Source organism: Protopterus annectens, chromosome 1.part0 (assembly GCF_019279795.1).
Source record: "Protopterus annectens isolate FY-2018-M chromosome 1.part0, PAN1.0, whole genome shotgun sequence".
Taxonomy (NCBI): domain Eukaryota; kingdom Metazoa; phylum Chordata; order Ceratodontiformes; family Protopteridae; genus Protopterus; species Protopterus annectens.
The window spans coordinates 1,208,842,583-1,208,860,763 of NC_056725.1; the positions used below are offsets into that span (position 1 = coordinate 1,208,842,583).

The 18,181-nt window shown below is 42.6% G+C and overlaps 1 protein-coding gene across 1 annotated transcript in view; it reads right to left on the reverse strand.

Moving 5' to 3' along the window:
- NDUFAF4 (NADH:ubiquinone oxidoreductase complex assembly factor 4) overlaps positions 1-18,181 on the reverse strand; it is a 163,478-nt gene that overhangs the window by 67,151 nt on the left and 78,146 nt on the right. The window contains exon 2 of the mRNA XM_044065698.1: positions 16,575-16,672. Coding sequence (XP_043921633.1) covers positions 16,575-16,672 — 98 coding nt within the window. The remainder of the gene's footprint in view (positions 1-16,574; positions 16,673-18,181) is intronic.

Sequence of the window (18,181 nt, forward strand, 5' to 3'; positions counted from 1 at the left end):
TAAATCTAGCACAAGAGCGGCATCCAACAACGTTGTGCTCAGGCCCTAAACAAGGTATACACAAAGTATGGTAATCCCTATGAGGTATCTGTTTCCCACAAGAAATACAGTTATTCACTTTTCTGACATCCGGTTAAATACTGAGGCAAGAAAAACCAAAATATTCCCCAACGGGGTACTTAGCCAACTTTGATTCGGTCTGAAACTCTGACTTCAGAAAATTTCAGAACGCCAACCTGCACTCGCAAAACTGCTTCTGCATCGGACCATGCGGCAAAAAAGACTGGGGATATGACGTCGGTCATGCGCATTAGTACCCTGACGTCCTGACGTCAGACTAATGCGCCTTGACCGACGTCAGCCATATACTTTGTTATTCGGGCCGACTGGGACAGCGGACTACCCAATGGTTAGGACTGCAGCAATGTGGAATGAAGAACATCTGTTTTTGATAGGCAAAAAATGAGTGGCACACTTCTTAATAACAGCACTCAGAAGCTGTGTTTTTAGTCCTGCTTACTCCTTGCAAAATGGCAGCAAATCTGCCTGTTCCTATATATCTAATCATTAAAACATGGTTATTTTAAGCTTTTTAAAACCAAAGTGGTTAAAAAGTACAGTTTTGTACCTACCATAAATGTAGATGTTTGAGGATCCACATTGCTGCAGTCATAACCTGTGGGTAGTCCGCTGTCCTCGGTCGGCCCGAATACCAAAGTGTTAGGCTGGCGTCGGTCATGGTCGCTCAGATCTGACGTCAGTACGCAGTGGTACTAAAGCGCATGACCGACGCCATATCCTCAGTCTTTCTTGCCCCAGATGTCAGAAGGCCTAAAAAGAAAAGGCCATAGCCAAAAATAGAAAATACCCAACCACCAATATAGAAACAGTAATCACCCCGAAAACAACACACCAACCCCAAAGTACAGAGGGAAGGAGGGAGGAATGGACTGCAGCAATGTGGATCCTCGAACATCTACATTTATGGTAGGTACAAAACTGTACTATGTTCTTCGTCTCACATTGCTGCAGTCATAACCTGTGGGTAGAATCCCAAAGCAAAGGTAAAGGGAGGTTGGCAAAATTAAAAAGCATTAGGAGCTGCTAACATGCCCTGTAAAACTGCAGTGGCAAACCCAGCCCTAGACTTGGAATAAAGAGGGAGATGGTAATGTTTAGTAAAAGTGTGCACTGAACTCCAAGTAGCTGCCTCCAAAATATCCTTAGTAGCTACTCCCCTTAAAAAGGCAGTAGAAGTGGCAGTAGCCCTAGTGGAATGAGGTCTGATCCCAGCCGGAACATCCTTTCCATGATGAGAATAACAAAAAGCAATACAATGGCCAATCCAATAGTTTGCTTTGAAACAGCTTTCCCTTGTGAACCCAAACCAAAAGAAATGAATAACTGTTGAGTCTGCCTGAACCCTTTAGTTCTGCTCAAATAATAGCGTAACTGCCTGTGAATATCCAAAGAATGCAAAATTTTTTCCCCCTTATTTTGGGGGTCAGCATAAAAAGTAGGCAAATGAATAGATTGGTTTAAGGCCACATTAGAAACAACTTTAGGCATAAAAGTAGGGTTAGTACGCAGGGATACCCTATCCTTATGGAAAATCAGGAAGGGTTCAACTGCCATGAGAGCCTGTAATTCAGATACCCTCCTAGCAGACGTAATGGCCAACAAAAAAGCAGTCTTCCAAGACAAAAACTTCAACTCAGATGTAGCTGCAGGTTCAAAAGGAGGTAAAGTAAGCTTTTCCAACACAAAATTGAGATCCCAGGAAGAAGTAGGAGCTCTACGTGGGGGTCTTATGTTCTTTGCCCCTCTAAGAAATTGTTTAAACAAAGGGTGAGAAAATAAAGGTGGGTCACAATCATAGTGAGCAGAAATGGCTGCAGCATGAACTTTCACGGAGGAGAAAGACAAACCCTTGTCTAATAATTCTGTAAGGTACTGTAGTGTAACACTCAAATTAGGCACTGAAACATCAAAGCTCTTTGCTGTGCTCCAAAGAAAAAATCTCCTCCATTTATCAGCATAAACTTTCCTAGTACTAGGTCGTCTGGCTTCCAAAAGGACATTCAAAACTTGTTGAGGAAGCTGCGACCCCCCAGGGTCTAAAACAGAATATGCCAGGCTGTCAGATGCAGGGACTGTACCCTGACATTGAGGAAATGATTGCTTGCCTGGGACAAAAGGTGTGGAATTGGTGGCAAAGGCCATGGAGGCTCCTGTACTAAACTCCTCAGCAGAGGATACCAGTGCTGACGTGGCCAATCTGGAGCTATTAGAATCACGCAAGGCTTGTCCTGTCTTACCTTCAAGAGCACCTTTGAAAGGAGAGGCAGAGGAGGAAAAGCAAAGACGTGAAGGTTGTTCCAACTGAAAGAGAGAGCATCCACTTTCCAAGCTTTTGGGTGAAACATCTTTGTGCAAAATTTCGGCAGTTGGAAATTTAGTGGAGAAGCGAACAGATCTATGTCTGGAGTTCCCCAAGCCACTGTCAACTGTAGAAATACATGAGGATCCAATTTCCACTCGTGGGGATCCACCATCTGTCTGCTCAAAACATCTGCTAAGGAGTTCTGTGCTCCTGGCAGAAACCTCGCTTGAAGAGTGATGTGCAAACTCAGAGCAGTCTCCCACAAAATCATAGCCTGTCTGCAAAGAGGGTACGAATGGGTTCCCCCCTGCTTGTTGATGTACCACATGACTGTTGTGTTGTCTGTTTGAATCAACACCTGTCCCGGTTGAAGTAGATCCTTGAAAGCCATCAGTGCAAATTGAACTGCTAACATCTCCATGTTGATATGCAAATGCTGTAGTCTGGGAGGCCACGTGTCTTGAATCCATTTCCCATTGAAGTGTGCTCCCCAAGCCATGTCTGAGGCATCTGTCGTTAAGATCTGACTCGCCTCTGGTCGGGTCACAGAGAGTCCCTTGTTTAGGTGACATTCCTGAGCCCACCACAAAAATTCCTTTTGGATGCAAGGTATTATCTGAATGACAGTGTCCAAATCGTGGCAGTGTTGAGTCCATACACTTTTGAGATATCATTGTAGCCTCCTCATATGCAGTTTGGCATTGGGAAGTACCAGAATACAAGATGCCATGAACCCCAAGGCTTGAAGGACTGTCCTTGCAGTCAGCCTGGACAGAAGGGATAATTTCTGGAAGTATAGGGGAAGATTTCTTTGTTTGTCCTGGGTCAGAAAAGCCATCTGAGAGGCTGTATTCAGTCTCACACCCAGAAAGCACATGTCCTGAGAGGGTACTAGACTGGACTTTGTTTCGTTCACAGAATACCCTAGGCACCTTAAAACTGCCATGACATACTGTAGATGCTGAAGTAACTTGACTTTGTCTTGAGTAAGAATCAAGCAATCGTCCAGATAAGGATAAATTTGTATTCCTCTTAGTCTTAAGAAGGCTATCACAGGAGCCAGAACCTTTGTGAACACCCTGGGCACAGTAGATAAGCCAAAGGGCAATGCAGAGAACTGATAATGAAAAGTACCAGCCCGAAAACGCAGGAACTTCCTGCAGCTGGGCCTGATAGAAATGTGAAGATAAGCCTCTTTGAGATCCAGAGTTACCATCCAGTGATCTTTGCCTAGCAGAGGCAGAAGTTGCTGCAAAGTTAACATCTTGAACTTTGGAATGTCTAGGTATGTATTGAGAATGGACAAATCCAGAATTGGCCTCCAAGTGTTTCCTTTCTTTGGCACAAGAAATAGGTGAGAATAAAATCCTAGGCCTACTTCTGATGGGGGTACCACCTGGATAGCCCCCATTTGTAAAAGTAAAGAAATCTGTGTGCGAGCCTCCAGTCTTTGCTGAGGAGGTACGTCCGGCATGCCTTTGAAAGGAGGCAAGGTGTGAAAATAAAACTTGTAGCCTCGATTTATAATGTCCAACACCCATTTGTCCTGGGTGACCAAAAGCCAATTTTGCTTGAAAAGTGCCAACTTTCCTCCTAGAGGAGCTGCCAGACAGGAGGAATCTGGCAGCTGGAGATACAGGTCATTGGGTCTGTTTACGAAAAGGCTGACCCCTGCCCTCACCAGAAGATTGTGCAGGAGAACTCCACGTCCTAGGCCTGAAAGAACCCTGAGCATGAGCTCTGCCCCTACCACGTCTAGATCTGCCCTTAGACTGAAAATCAGAAGAAGGATAAGCCCATCCTTTTGCAGGCCAATTTCTGCTAAACTTAGGGGGCTGCACTTGTAAAAATTCCTTAACTGTCTGCATGGACTTAGCTTTGTCTTCCATTTTCTTCAAAACTGACTCAACAGGAGAACCAAAAAGAACTTAAGATTGAAGGGGAGCATCCAAAATTCGAGCTTTAACATGCTCTGACAAATTTTGATCCTTAAGCCAGGCGTGCCTACGAATAACTGAACCAGTGGCAGCCACCCTGGAAGAAGCCTGAAGAGCATCAAAGCCACACTGCAAGGAATGCTTACCAACCTGATCAGAGGCATGAACTAAGTCCTGCAATTCCTTACACTCTATACCCTCAGCTAGAGCATCCACCTTAGATTTCAACTGGCTTAACAGAAAATTCTGATACTTCAGCATATGAAACTGGCAATTTAAAGCCCTCATAGCTAGCGTGGAGGAGGTATACACTTTTTTACCCCACCTATCCAAAGCTCTAGAATCTTTATCCAGAGGTACCAGATTCTTAACTACAGAAGCCCTGACACCCTTAGGTCCCTGACTAATAGTTTCCGGGTCAGCTCTAGGACTCTTATATAAATATTTGTGAGCCTCTGGAACTCTGTAATACCTGTCTGGCTTAACAGGGGCAGGGGGTAAAGAATCAGGATTAAGGGAAGCTTCAGAAAACACATCCTGAACAACATCCAAAACAGGGGGAATAGCCAAGGGCCTATGTTGGGGTAAAAACAAAAATTCCCTAAGCCTCTTACGAGAATCTGAAAAATCCTGACCTTCCCACTTAAAATGCTCCCTCATGGAGTGCAGGGTTTCAGAAAAGGAAAAATCATCTGGAGGAGAAGCAGAAGGACAGGAATCCTCTGCATCCGAATCAGAATAGGGAGGAAAATCCTGAATGTCCTCAGCAGAAGACTCAGAGTAATCTGAGGAATGCTCCAATCCCTCCACCTCTGTCTCCACCCTAGGCCTCTTATCTGGAGGGGGCATAGAACCTCTGATTAAAGTAATCAAATCCTCTGCCATTTTCAGCATATGTTTTTTAGGAACAGAGCCCGAAGAACTAGGGCTGAAGCCTGTGCCAGAAAGACCAGGTCTAGCTTTAGAAGGGGCCTTAGTAACAGAAGTAGAAGGCCTAACCACCTTATGTAAAGCAGGAACTACAGAAACTTGAGAGGCCCCCTCGGCCTGACCTAACTCCTGAGAGGCCAATTCCTGTAGGATTAAAGGCTCCCCCTGTGATTCAGCTGAAACCTCGGCTGGATCCACAGATTCAACCGTAGTTTCCATAGAACCGGCGTCCGCAACGGACGACTCATCCTACTTAGACTTTAACGATTTATCTTTTCGCTTCTTAGCGGTAGCGGCCGGAGGATCCGACGGCATGTTGTAGTTACACCGCTCAAAACAAGTCTAGCACAATCTAACCTGCGTTTAATGGTGCGCTTATTAAATTTAGCGCAAAAGCGACACCCGACTACGTTGTGCTCAGGCCCCAAGCAAGGAATACAGAGAGAGTGGTAGTCCCTATGAGGTATCTGTTTCCCACAAGAAATACAATTATTAACTTTTTCGGACATCCGGAATTAACTGAGGCAAGAAAAGACAAAAATATTCCCCAACGGGGTACTTAGCCCAACTTGGTCTTCGGTCTGAAACTCAGAATACGAAAATTTCAGGATGCCGAACGGCACTTGCAAACGCTGCTTCTGCTTTGGACCATGCGGCAAGAAAGACTGAGGATATGGCGTCGGTCATGCGCTTTAGTACCACTGCGTACTGACGTCAGATCTGAGCGACCATGACCGATGCCAGCCTAACACTTTGGTATTCGGGCCGACCGAGGACAGCGGACTACCCACAGGTTATGACTGCAGCAATGTGAGACGAAGAACATCTATTATTATTGTGCTCACATTCACGCTGTGTGTATGAATGATTTCCTGGCTTCATACTGTCAGGGACAGCCCTACTAACAACACTATCCAATGGCACAGGTTCATTTCTCAAAGGATTATCTTCTCTGTCCTAGTTCTTTTTTATTTCTTTTTATTCTCTCTCTCTCTTTCTTCTCTCTCTCTCTCTCTCTACCTGATTATTTCTTATTATGAAGATGCCATATCTCCAGATCATACCTCTCAATCTCTGAGCAAGAAATCTGGACAAAGCCAAAAATAATGGTAGGACAAAGGCCCAAAAATAGGGACAGATTTTAAATACTGCTCCTGGAAACTCTAGAATAACAGATGTTACATTATTATAGACTTTCTGAGGGGTATGAAGTCTGAAATTCAAATCTCTTGGCCATTATTTATTATTTAATGACTTCAATCTTCATGTTGGTATTCCATAATTCCACTAGAATGGGTGGGGTTACATGATTATGTATGCAAATGTTATGTATCAGTGTCTCAACTTTTGGCCAGTTGTACCTACTTTTCATGGGTCTTTGTCCATATTTTTGATGTTTCTAGGTTGACAGGTATAATACACAGCCAAAAGTAAGATTAGTGGGATACAACAATGTGCAGGGCAAAAAGAATACAAAAAGGGAAGGGAATACAGTGAGGCAGCAAGCACATTATTGCTAACAGGAAACCTCAGCAGACCTTTCTAGCCTTCATTTTTTTCCAGAAAAACTACATTTTTCCTTTTTTCTCCCCACTACGCATCCTTTTATTGATGCATCAAACTACAATGGAAATACAAACACAGTCTAAGAAATCATAAACAGAAACCACCATACATTCATTTAACAAAACATAACTTATAACTGTACATCTTATTTGCCCTTCAGTGAACTGCACAACAAATTGTCAGCTCCCAGACATGGCAGAATCATATATTTCATTTCAGACTCACAATGTGATCTTTCAACTCATTGCATAGACTACACCTACAATCTACACACACACTCACCTCAGCAACTGACTCACTGTTCCCCTCCATTACCACTCACATTCACTACCTTTCTGCTATCAACAGCACGCAAACACCTGTCCCTAGACCACCTTTGTTCATTCTTTGATGCACCACTTGTGCACCTCTGACCGCACCTTCACCATATTTCTCCAATGGCTTCATTACCATTTGGCAATTCCGCCATATATTCAGCTGATATGCCCCCAAAGACCAGCACCTCCAGGCAACAGCCTTTCCTGCCACCGTGTAAACTCAGTGGTGTAATACATCACCTACATAAACATACACTTTCCACAGAAGACAAACCACCCTCAATGCCACACAGACCATCATTTGCTGCCAAAACTCTTCTACCATGAAGTCTTCACCATCCCGGGTCCACTTCCACATTAACTTCTTAATACCCATTTATTTTTCCATTCCTCTATTTCTCTATACAATCTGCCCACCCACCACCAAAACCTAGACACTGACTCAGCTGTCTAACTAACCTAATCTTCCTGCATATCCTCCTCCTCTTCCTCTGCTCCCCACTACCCCATATCCCACCAATCCTGCCTTGGCATTAGTAGTTCAGCTATGTCCACCCTGCTACAGTGGCTTTACCAAGAGGAACCACAAATTATTTATCTGCATAAAGCAAAAACCTTGATACCATCCAAACTACTGAAGAAAAACCTTCACCACCATTGCCATAAACTCTCTACTTCCTCCAAGAGTATCATACAATTGGCAGCAAACAACAGAAAAGACCATCCAATTCTCCTGTGTCACTAAGACAGACTCTTCTTAACTTCTCCCACTAGAACCTCTAGAACTAAAATAATCAGCAGCAGAGACAAGGGACACTTCTGTCACTTTTGAGCAGGTCTCCATCCACTGTAATCCCTAACCCCGTGAATCTCTAAAAGACCCTGACACCAAATACATATCCCACATTACTCCACCTTACTGGTTCACCTGAAAAAGAAAATCCTTCCTTTTCATTTCAGATGCTTACTTTATATCAAAAAGAAGCATCAACCCTTCCTCTTTTTCCCATTATATCTATAAACCTTACTGATACCACCTAATGCTTACTGACCCTTGTTTAGCAAATGTAACTTGCCCCTCATCCACAACTTCTCATAACCTACTCCTTTTAAAAAAGGTCTGCATCCATATTCATTAACTCATTCATGCCAAAGGAGCTCAGGAAGGTTGCACTGTAACATCCAATGGGCGGAGCTTAAGCCTTTTGACAGAATCAAATTATGTCCTCACATTTCAAACAAATGTTCGTTGTAAATGGCAAACTCTATTTTTGTAGTGGTGATATTCTTTAGGTTCTAGGTCTTAAACCGAATGTTGTAAGTCACAGTAAACACAGTAACTATTACGTTTGTAATATTTTGTAAACAATTTACAATATATCAACAACCACTCAAGTTACACATTTACTTTCATCTAGCTGAGAGCTTTCATATGAGGCTAAGGAATTCTGTCTGTGTTACTTGTTTGTTGAGATATTTAGAAAAATGTGAAAATTGTATCTATATAAATTACTATCATAAAAACAGTTAATATCTCTTTACCTGCACTAAACAGTGGTCAAATATTAATGCACCTGAGTTTGCCACTGTGTAGGCTTGTTCGAAAGTTGTGGAAGGGTAGGCCTGGGTTTGACTGGCATGCTTGAGCCCACCATAGGAACTCCTGTTTTAGGCATGGGATTAGTGGTATTTCTGCTTCTAGACTGTGCCTGTGTTGGGACCATAAATTCTTTAGGTACCACTGTAGTTTTCTCATATGCAGTCTGGCATGTGGGACCAAGATTATGCATGATGCCATGAAGCCCAAGGCCTGCAGAACTTTTCTTGCTGTTAGTTTGTTCTGTTTTGTTAATGCCAAGAAGTAAAGAGGGAGTTCTTTTTGTTTTTCTGCAGTTAGGAATGCCATTTGTTTTACTGTGTCCAATTCCGCGCCCAAGAATGTTCTTGTTTGGGATGGTATCAGCCTTGACTTTTGTAAATTGACTGTGTATCCCAGGGCTTGTAGCAAGTAAATGACCCTTTGTAAATCTGTTGTCAGCTTGCTTTTGTTGTCCGCTTGTAGCAGGCAGTCATCCAGGTATGGATAAATTTGGATTCCCTGTAGTCTGCAGTGGGCGATTACTGATCCAAGGCATTTTGTGAATACTCTGGGCGCAGTAGATAAGCCAAAGGGCAATGCTGAGAATTGATAATGCTCTGATCCTGCAAGAAATCTGAGGTATCTTCTGCAATTTGGTCGAATGGGGACGTGCAGGTATGCCTCCTTGAGATCTAGAGTTACCAGCCAACACTCCAAGTTGCTGTAGGGTCAGCATTTTGAATTTTGGGACAATGATGTATGTGTTTAAGATGGACAGGTCGAGAATAGGTCTCCAGCTTTTTTCTTTTCTTGGTACTAGGAAGAGTCTGGAGTAGAATCCTTTGCCCTGTTCTGTTATTGGTACTCTTTCCACAGCTCTCATCTTTGTTAATTGCCTTATCTGTTGTAGAGCTTCTATTTTTTGATTTGGAGGCAGGTTTGGCATTCCTCTTTTGACTGGTAAGGTGTGGAAGTGGAACCGGTAGCCTTGGTCTATGGTTTGCAAAATCCACTTGTCTTTTGTGATATAGTGCCAATTTTTCGAAAATAAGGCTAACTTTCCGCCTAATGGTGCTGCTATTTGCTCCCTGGTAGGCGGAGTTAGAGCCAAGTCACTGTGATTGTCCTGTTGCAGTGGTAGTGGTCGTGTCTGTGCCTCTTATTACCTTGCCACTGTCGTCCTCTGTAGGCACCTCCTCTGGATTGATTTCTGCCTCTGGAGCGTCTATTCCTGCCCCTTTGGGATCTTGTGGAGTCAGGAAAGGACCAATTTTGGCAGGCCAGTTCCTGCTAAACCTTGGGGCTGAACCTGTAAGAAATCTTTAACTGTTTGTACAGATTTTGCCTTTTCTTCCATTTTCTTCATTACCTCCTGGGCAGGTGTACCAAATAAACTGGCCTTATCCATAGGAGCATCTAATAGCTTAGCTTTAACATGATCCAGTAAGACCTGCTCTTTCAACCATGCATGTCTTCTTATCACTGTGCCAGTCATGGCTGATCTAAAAGAAGCCTCCAGTGCATCATAGCCACATTTTAAGGAATGGTTACTAACCTGTTGTATGTTATTCACCATTTCTAATACATATTTCTTATCTATAGATTCATCAGAGGTTAGTTTTTTAGTTAACTGATCAAGCATAAACTCTTGGTATTGGATCATGTGAAACTGACAGTTTAAAGCTCTAGCTGAGAGAGTAGCAGAAGTGTAAACTTTTTTACCCCATCTGTCTAAAGACCTGGCTTCCCTTTCTGAAGGAATAGGGTTTTTTGCTGTGGTCGAGGCTACTGCCTTAGGCCCCTGGGAAATAGTTTCGGGGTCTGCCAGTGGGGCCTTGTACAGGTGGTGATGAGTGTCTGGTACCCTGTAAAATCTATCAGGTTTGGCAGGGGCAGGAGGTAAAGAATCAGGAGCAGTGCAGACATCATTAAATGCATCATCCACAACAGGCAAAACAGGAGGAATAGCTAAGGGCCTATGTTGTGGTAAGTGCAGAAAAGTCCTAAGCCTTTTTCTTGAATCTGAGAAATCTTGTCCCTGCCATTGGAATTGCTCTCTCATGGCATGTAAGGTTTCCCCAAAGGAAAATTCCTCTGGTGGAGAGGCAGCTGGAATGGATTCTTCCGCATCAGAGTCTTCATAAGTAGAGAAAGGATCCTCTGGCTGTTCTGTAATGTCGGAGTCATCCGCAGAATCATCAGAGGACACTGGCTCGGGGTGCTCTTTTCTAGGTCTCTTTTCTGGGGCTGAGAGGCCCTGTCTGGGTGAGATTGGGATCCCTAATTAAGGATATTAAATCTTCTGCCAGAGTAAGCATTTGTGAACTGGAAGTGGGCCTGTGTGAGGAGGTTTAACAGGCACTGACTTAGCAGATTTGGCTGCTTTAGCCCTGGCAAAGGCCTTGATAGACATGGCTGCAGGGGGTCTAGCAGCACCACGTGCTGGGGTAGAGACATCCAAAGGGATGGTGTCCGATAACTCACTAGAAGCCACAGTTGTAGGCAAAATTTCTGAGGCCGATTCAGGTAAAGTAGCGGGAGCCTCAGTAGTAGTCATGGATTCGGCTGAAGATTGACCAGTTTTCTCGGTTTCGCCGAAACCGAAACACTCGCGGCTTGCTTAACTGTGGTTTCGGCCGAAACCGCGGACCGCGAGTGTCGGTCTTTTTCCTTGCGTTTTTTAACAATTTGGGTAGTCGGAGGATCCGACGGCATAATGTACGCAAAGACTGAGCCGAAAAACTGTTCAGCAAACTCCGACCGGCCTTAGCGTTGCCGGTTGAAGGAAGCACAGGCCGAACAGGCTGCTACGTCGTGGTCTGGGCCTAAGCAAGGCAGACAGTAAGAGTGGAAATCTTTATGAGGTATTTGTTTCCCACAAGTTAAACAGTTATTGACTTTTTCTGACATCGGCTGAGGCAAGAAAGAGTCCCCAATGGGGTACTTAGCTTTTTAGAAGTCTTCGAAGTAGTATTCGGTAGTAGTAATCTCTGGATCTGACCGACCGGCACTTGCGAACAGCTTCTGCTTCAGGCACCGCGCGGCAAGAAAGACTGAGGAAAATGGCGTCGGCTGATGCCTTTATACCCGAAGACCAGCAGTGATGACGTCGGGTGAAGTGCGACATCAGCCGAAGCCGGACCCAGACTTTGGAATCCGGCCGACCGAAGGGCTGCCTGACGACAGGACAACCCATTTGTTATGACTGCAGATGCATCCATGAAGGACATCTAAAATAATCAGCAGCAGAGACAAGGGACACTTCTGTCACTTTTGAGCAGGTCTCCATCCACTGTAATCCCTAACCCCGTGAATCTCTAAAAGACCCTGACACCAAATACATATCCCACATTACTCCACCTTACTGGTTCACCTGAAAAAGAAAATCCTTCCTTTTCATTTCAGATGCTTACTTTATATCAAAAAGAAGCATCAACCCTTCCTCTTTTTCCCATTATATCTATAAACCTTACTGATACCACCTAATGCTTACTGACCCTTGTTTAGCAAATGTAACTTGCCCCTCATCCACAACTTCTCATAACCTACTCCTTTTAAAAAAGGTCTGCATCCATATTCATTAACTCATTCATGCCAAAGGAGCTCAGGAAGGTTGCACTGTAACATCCAATGGGCGGAGCTTAAGCCTTTTGACAGAATCAAATTATGTCCTCACATTTCAAACAAATGTTCGTTGTAAATGGCAAACTCTATTTTTGTAGTGGTGATATTCTTTAGGTTCTAGGTCTTAAACCGAATGTTGTTAAGTCACAGTAAAAACAGTAACTATTACGTTTGTAATATTTTGTAAACAAATTACAATATATCAACAACCACTCAAGTTACACATTTACTTTCATCTAGCTGAGAGCTTTCATATGAGGCTAAGGAATTCTGTCTGTGTTACTTGTTTGTTGAGATATTTAGAAAAATGTGAAAATTGTATCTATATAAATTACTATCATAAAAACAATTAATATCTCTTTACCTGCACTAAACAGTGGTCAAATATTAATGCACCTGAGTTTGCCACTGTGTAAGCTTTAAGATGATTTTTTTTTAAATCTTGTACACATCATGGTTTTCGAATTATTGATACAAATATGAACAAGCACTATTTGATGCCTAAAGGTGTCAGTAGGAGTTAACTGCAGATGCACCAGGAGGCGTCATTTGGATGTAATGAGTTTCAAGAAGGCGAACGTCTGCCATATCTTCTAGCTCTTTTTTTCCTTAGACAATACCAAAAGCTTCACAGCATACTGTTTGCTGTTTATGGCAATGATCCCACACCCCAAGTTGTTTTGAAAAATATGTTGTAATTTCCGCAAATCCATATCTACTACCTTGTAAAAATCTAGCAGGAAACCCATCACTTTATCCCCCCCCCCTTCAAAAGCAGCTTGCACCAGCCACCTCTACCTTCCTGTCTCCCTACCCACTGCCAAATCCTCCTCATCCCTATACACCTGGCTTGAGCATCACCAACTTTCCTCCCTTACCTCAAATGATTCCTCATTAATGCCTTGCAGATCTCCAGTGACTGAAAAACCCTTTTGCCCCTGTCCATGGTAACTTCCATCATACTCTTAGTCCTCTTTCCTTTAGTTTCCATGCTAACATGCTGTTACTTCCTCCAGTACCCAAAAGTATTCTCAGTTCCTCTTCCTCATCTCTATTCCAAATCTACTTGTCTCCATCACAGCCGGTATAGCCTCCAAAACCATTACTGTTCTCAACTTCCACTCCTTCTTGCACAGTAACATACGCCTCGCCCTTTTAATGTTTAATTTTCCTTTTAGATTAGTATTTCCCATCCTCCATCTGGTTGTGATTCCACTACACCACATCCACACATATTGTCTTCATCTACTCCCCAGTACTCATTTCCCTTTACCTATTCCTTATAGGAGCTTCCACTCAGTCTAAGGTAACACATGCTTGATCCAGGACTCCCAGATCTCCAGTCTATATCCCATAACTGCCTCCCTATCCTCTTACCTACCAAAAAACTGCATGAAAATGTGAGCATGCTTTTCCCTCCATTCCTCATATGTTCCAAGACCACCAGTCCTAAATTCTGTAATCTCCTATATCTCTCGGTGTTTCTAACTGGTTGAAACTACAAGCAGATGAAACCTCATACAGCAGGCATGCCCCTATGCCCCACAAACACCATAATTTATAAATATTAACTACACAGTAGTACAACTGAAAAAGAATTAAAAAAAGGAAAACCCCAAACTATCTCATTCTAGTTTGGTTCAGTATGTTGCTTCTTGGCTTAGAATTAATACAGCTAGCCAAGAAAAATGTCACGTGGGTCTAGTTATTATTTCATTAATTTATTTTCCAATATGCTACTCAGGAACGTAGAGGAGTTAGACCTTTGTCCAGCAAGCAACTAGGATAACACAGAGCAGCAATCCTGGTTAGGGGTATCAGTCTACTGTAAGATATACACATGCAAGCATGCAAACCCACATGCATGCAAACTGTCAGTTTAGAAGGCAGCCAGTCAATTTATTGCCATGTCTTTGAAAAAGACAAATGGCATAACACCACAACAGAGACAGGGAAGGCATGGACACAGTGTGTAAAAGCATCCCAGTCAGGAACCAAACCACAGAATCAAGTGTGTTGGGAGGAAACGACACTAAATACTGCACCTCTGAACTGCCTCCTAATAATGCAGCTTTCTAAGTAAAGGAAAACAAAAGTCCTGTTTAAAGTCAGCATTGTTATAAGAAAACAGCAAACAAAGAAGAGGTCATAAATCAGAGCTTCCCATTTTTAAATGTTAATTAAACTCTGTTTTCTTACAGAAACAAAACAGCCTTCATGCAGACAAATATTCAAAATATACTTTTCAAATCACATGTGCAAAGTATGCTTTTTAACTTTAAGAAAATAACATTTTGCTAGCAGATAGGGCCTTTGGGGTGGGACGGGGGGTTGAAGTTTGAATTGAACCTATCGACATCCCCGATACTTGCCCACACCTCACATCTCCATAGATCAAGTGTTACAGGCCCTATCCAAGGCAAAGAACAGAGCTTCCTTGGGACCTGATAGCATCCCAGGATGTACTCTGCACCATCTCCACCAAGAACTGGCTTTGCCATTGAGCACCCTATTCAACCACAGCCTAAGTACAGGCTTCATTCTAGCAGAGTGGAGAATTGCCATTGTCATCCCCTTGCACAAAGGTGGTGCCCACTACTGACCCTGGAAACTATCTCCCCATCGGCTTGACAAGTCTGATCTGTAAAGACATGTAGTGTATTATTATGGATCTCATAATCAAGACATAGGAAATCTCCAAGCACTTGGCCCACCCAGCTCGCATTCATCAAGGGCAGATCTTACCTGTTGAACCTGGTTGACTTCTTTGGCTCTTGTCTCCAATGCTCTGGATGAGAAAAAGTTAGTGCATACAGCTTGCCTTGACTTGGCCAAGGCCTTTGACACAATCCACCACTTGGGCATCATCGAAAGGCTAACACAACTTGGTGTAAATCCTTATCTCATCAGGTGGGTGGCCAACTGACTCACCGACAGGACCCTCCATGTCAAAATAGGCACCTCCACCTCTGATAGCACAGCTCTCACTAGTGGAGTTCCCCAGACATCTGTTCTGGGACCCATACTGTTTGGCATCTATTTTTCAGCGGTCTAGTCAAAGACAAAAAAGACATGTGGCTGACCAAGTTTCCAGATGACTGTAAGCGGAGTTCTGTCCCTGACTCCCGAAATGATGTTAACATACTGCAAGAGGGTCTCACAGCAACCAATGCTAAAGTCATGGCCTCAGGCTAAATGCAAAAAGATGCATCATACCATTCGGCAAAAACACCATCCCTACTGACTACCACTTCAACGGCAACAACCCCCTAAGCACACAACCTGTGATGAGAGACTGGGCACTCAGGTTGATAACCTCACATTCGACCATGATGTAGTGGCAGTTGTCAGAAAAGCATTTTACTGGGTTCATCTCATAAGTAAAGGGATTGCATTCAGAAAAAAAAAGAGGTTATTACCTCTCTATACTCCTTCCTCATTACACCACTAATTGAGTAGAACGCCCCACTTGGGATGTACCTCTCCAAACATCTGCACTAACTGGAAAGGCCATAGAAATACCTCACAAAGAGAATCCATGGCCTCTAACACCTTCCCTATGCAGAGAGACTCTAATCACTATCAGTCTAAGTATCGTACAGATTTCTTAGGGGTGATCTGTGTCTCTCCAACAAGGCAATCGCAGACCCTGTCCTACGAGAGATGCTCCATATCCATAAGTCTAACTCCTCACGCACTACTGGCTCAAAGGGCCTGAATCTAATAAGTGACATCAGCTAAGCCTGCTGGAGAGACAGATTTGTCTCCAGAGGCTGCCCTGTCTCTGGAAGAAAATTCCCATACACAGAGTACCTCACTGACCATCTTCAAGTGCAACCTTGATGAGTGGATGGGAAACCACAAATTTGTCCCAGGGGGTTCCACCTGTGTCCCTCACTGACAGGGGTGACAGGTCCTGACTGAGATTTCTTTTTGGGGATAAACTCTTGGCTAGGCCTGTAAGGGGCCCAGGGCCATTAGCCTAGTAACCTCCTATGATCCTATTTTAAAATATAAAACAGACCTTAACATTTTTGAAAACCGAGATCATGTAAAATATAAATACAAAGGTACACAAAACAGTGACTCTAGCACAGAAACTGAAGGGATAAAAACAAATAAATAAATACACACACAAACAGCCTGTTAGATACTGTGGATCAGACTATACATTCAATCTCTTCAAAGATCCATCCTTTCCTATTTTGACTGCACGTCCAAGTATCTCATTTTCTTACCTGAGCTGGAGGATCTGCTGAAGTGACATAAATCATCCTTAAACGTGACAAGAGCTCTTCATCTTTTCTTAGAACTTCTTCTCGGATTTTGGGATTGGCTGGAGAGAGAAACAAAGATAAGATTTAAAAAAATCAATACACAGCATGCATTTAAGTGATAATCTCAGAAGGGTAGCCAAAGTAATGTTCAGTCATCAATAAAATCTTCATTATTCTAACATATACGATTGTAGCATCTACTTAAGTAAACACATGAAAGGTGACAAAAGAAAGCAAAGCTAAAGGTGAAACACTGGATGAATTTTTTTTTTTTTTTTTTTTGGAAGTGCACGTTCGCTACAAGGATACCTTCCACAAGCAAAGCAATATGGGTACCATTCTTAAAATACTACACTCTGTAGCATCAGAGACAGAATCATAGTGCTGTATACTCCTGGATCCTTAATGCCAAGCATCTTGTACCATCTACCTCACCATCATAGACAGGCTGCTGAGTGATCCCGAGTCACTAGATGTTTGTATAACATTCAAGGACAGCTTACACAAGCATTTTATTATTTGCGTAGCTTACAAGGCACCATTGGGAAAGTCTCTTCTTTACACTGATGCATGTTCAGACTCTAAATGTTAGAGAATATGGTACAAGTGACTAATAAAGCTGGGATGTGTGATGTTTACATCATTAACGCACTACTGTACTCCCATAAAAAAAGGGTTGAGATATTCACGGTCACCACTCAGACGGGAAATGACAAAGAATGCAAATCAAAAAGAAAAGGCAAATGCAGCTTTACACCCAGGATGGGTGTAAACTGAGGAAAGCAGTGCATGGTAAAAGTCAACATCCAACTTTTTGACAGTTGGCTTAATGCTGGTGTACCTATTTATACTACAAGGGGATTGTTAGAATTCAAGTGTCATAACCTTCTTCCATATTTTAAAAATATATACAATCACTTGAGTCTGCAATTTATTCATAAATAATTTTGGTCATTACTAATTTTATTAAAAGTTATAGCTCTGATTTTATTTTTCAGACCCTTAAGACAATCTCATTTCTACATAATTCTACATAAAGCCTTAAAAAGGATGCACAAAAGTAATGCAAGATTTTCTAATCTTGTTTTCTTAGCAGTTTTATAGGTGACTGTTAAGATTAGGACTCATCCTGGAAGATTGTGCTGCTTGAGGCAGGGAATAACTGTAGCAATCAGCAGGAATGACAGGCATCTCTGTGGTAGAGTTACACTTGATCCTCAGTTTTTTTACCATGCTGTAAGTTGATCTTCAACATAATGGAACAAGATAAAGGAAGAAAGAAAAATTCATTCTTGCATGTTTTTGTAATAAAGAATAATAGGCATTCTTGGGGGTGTGGCCAAGATGAGCACTGAGTAACAGCACTTTTTCTCTGCTCTGTCCTTACAGAATATTTATGACAGGATTTTTTGAGTACATCTATCCTATTTTTTTTATATTTATTTCGATTCTATTAATCATTCTTTAGGATAGTATACACAAATTTTGGCAATTCTTTTAATTTTTCCTGTCAAAAAGTATTAGAGAAAATATCTGGACTTCAGACTACATGATGAGCTATTCCAAAT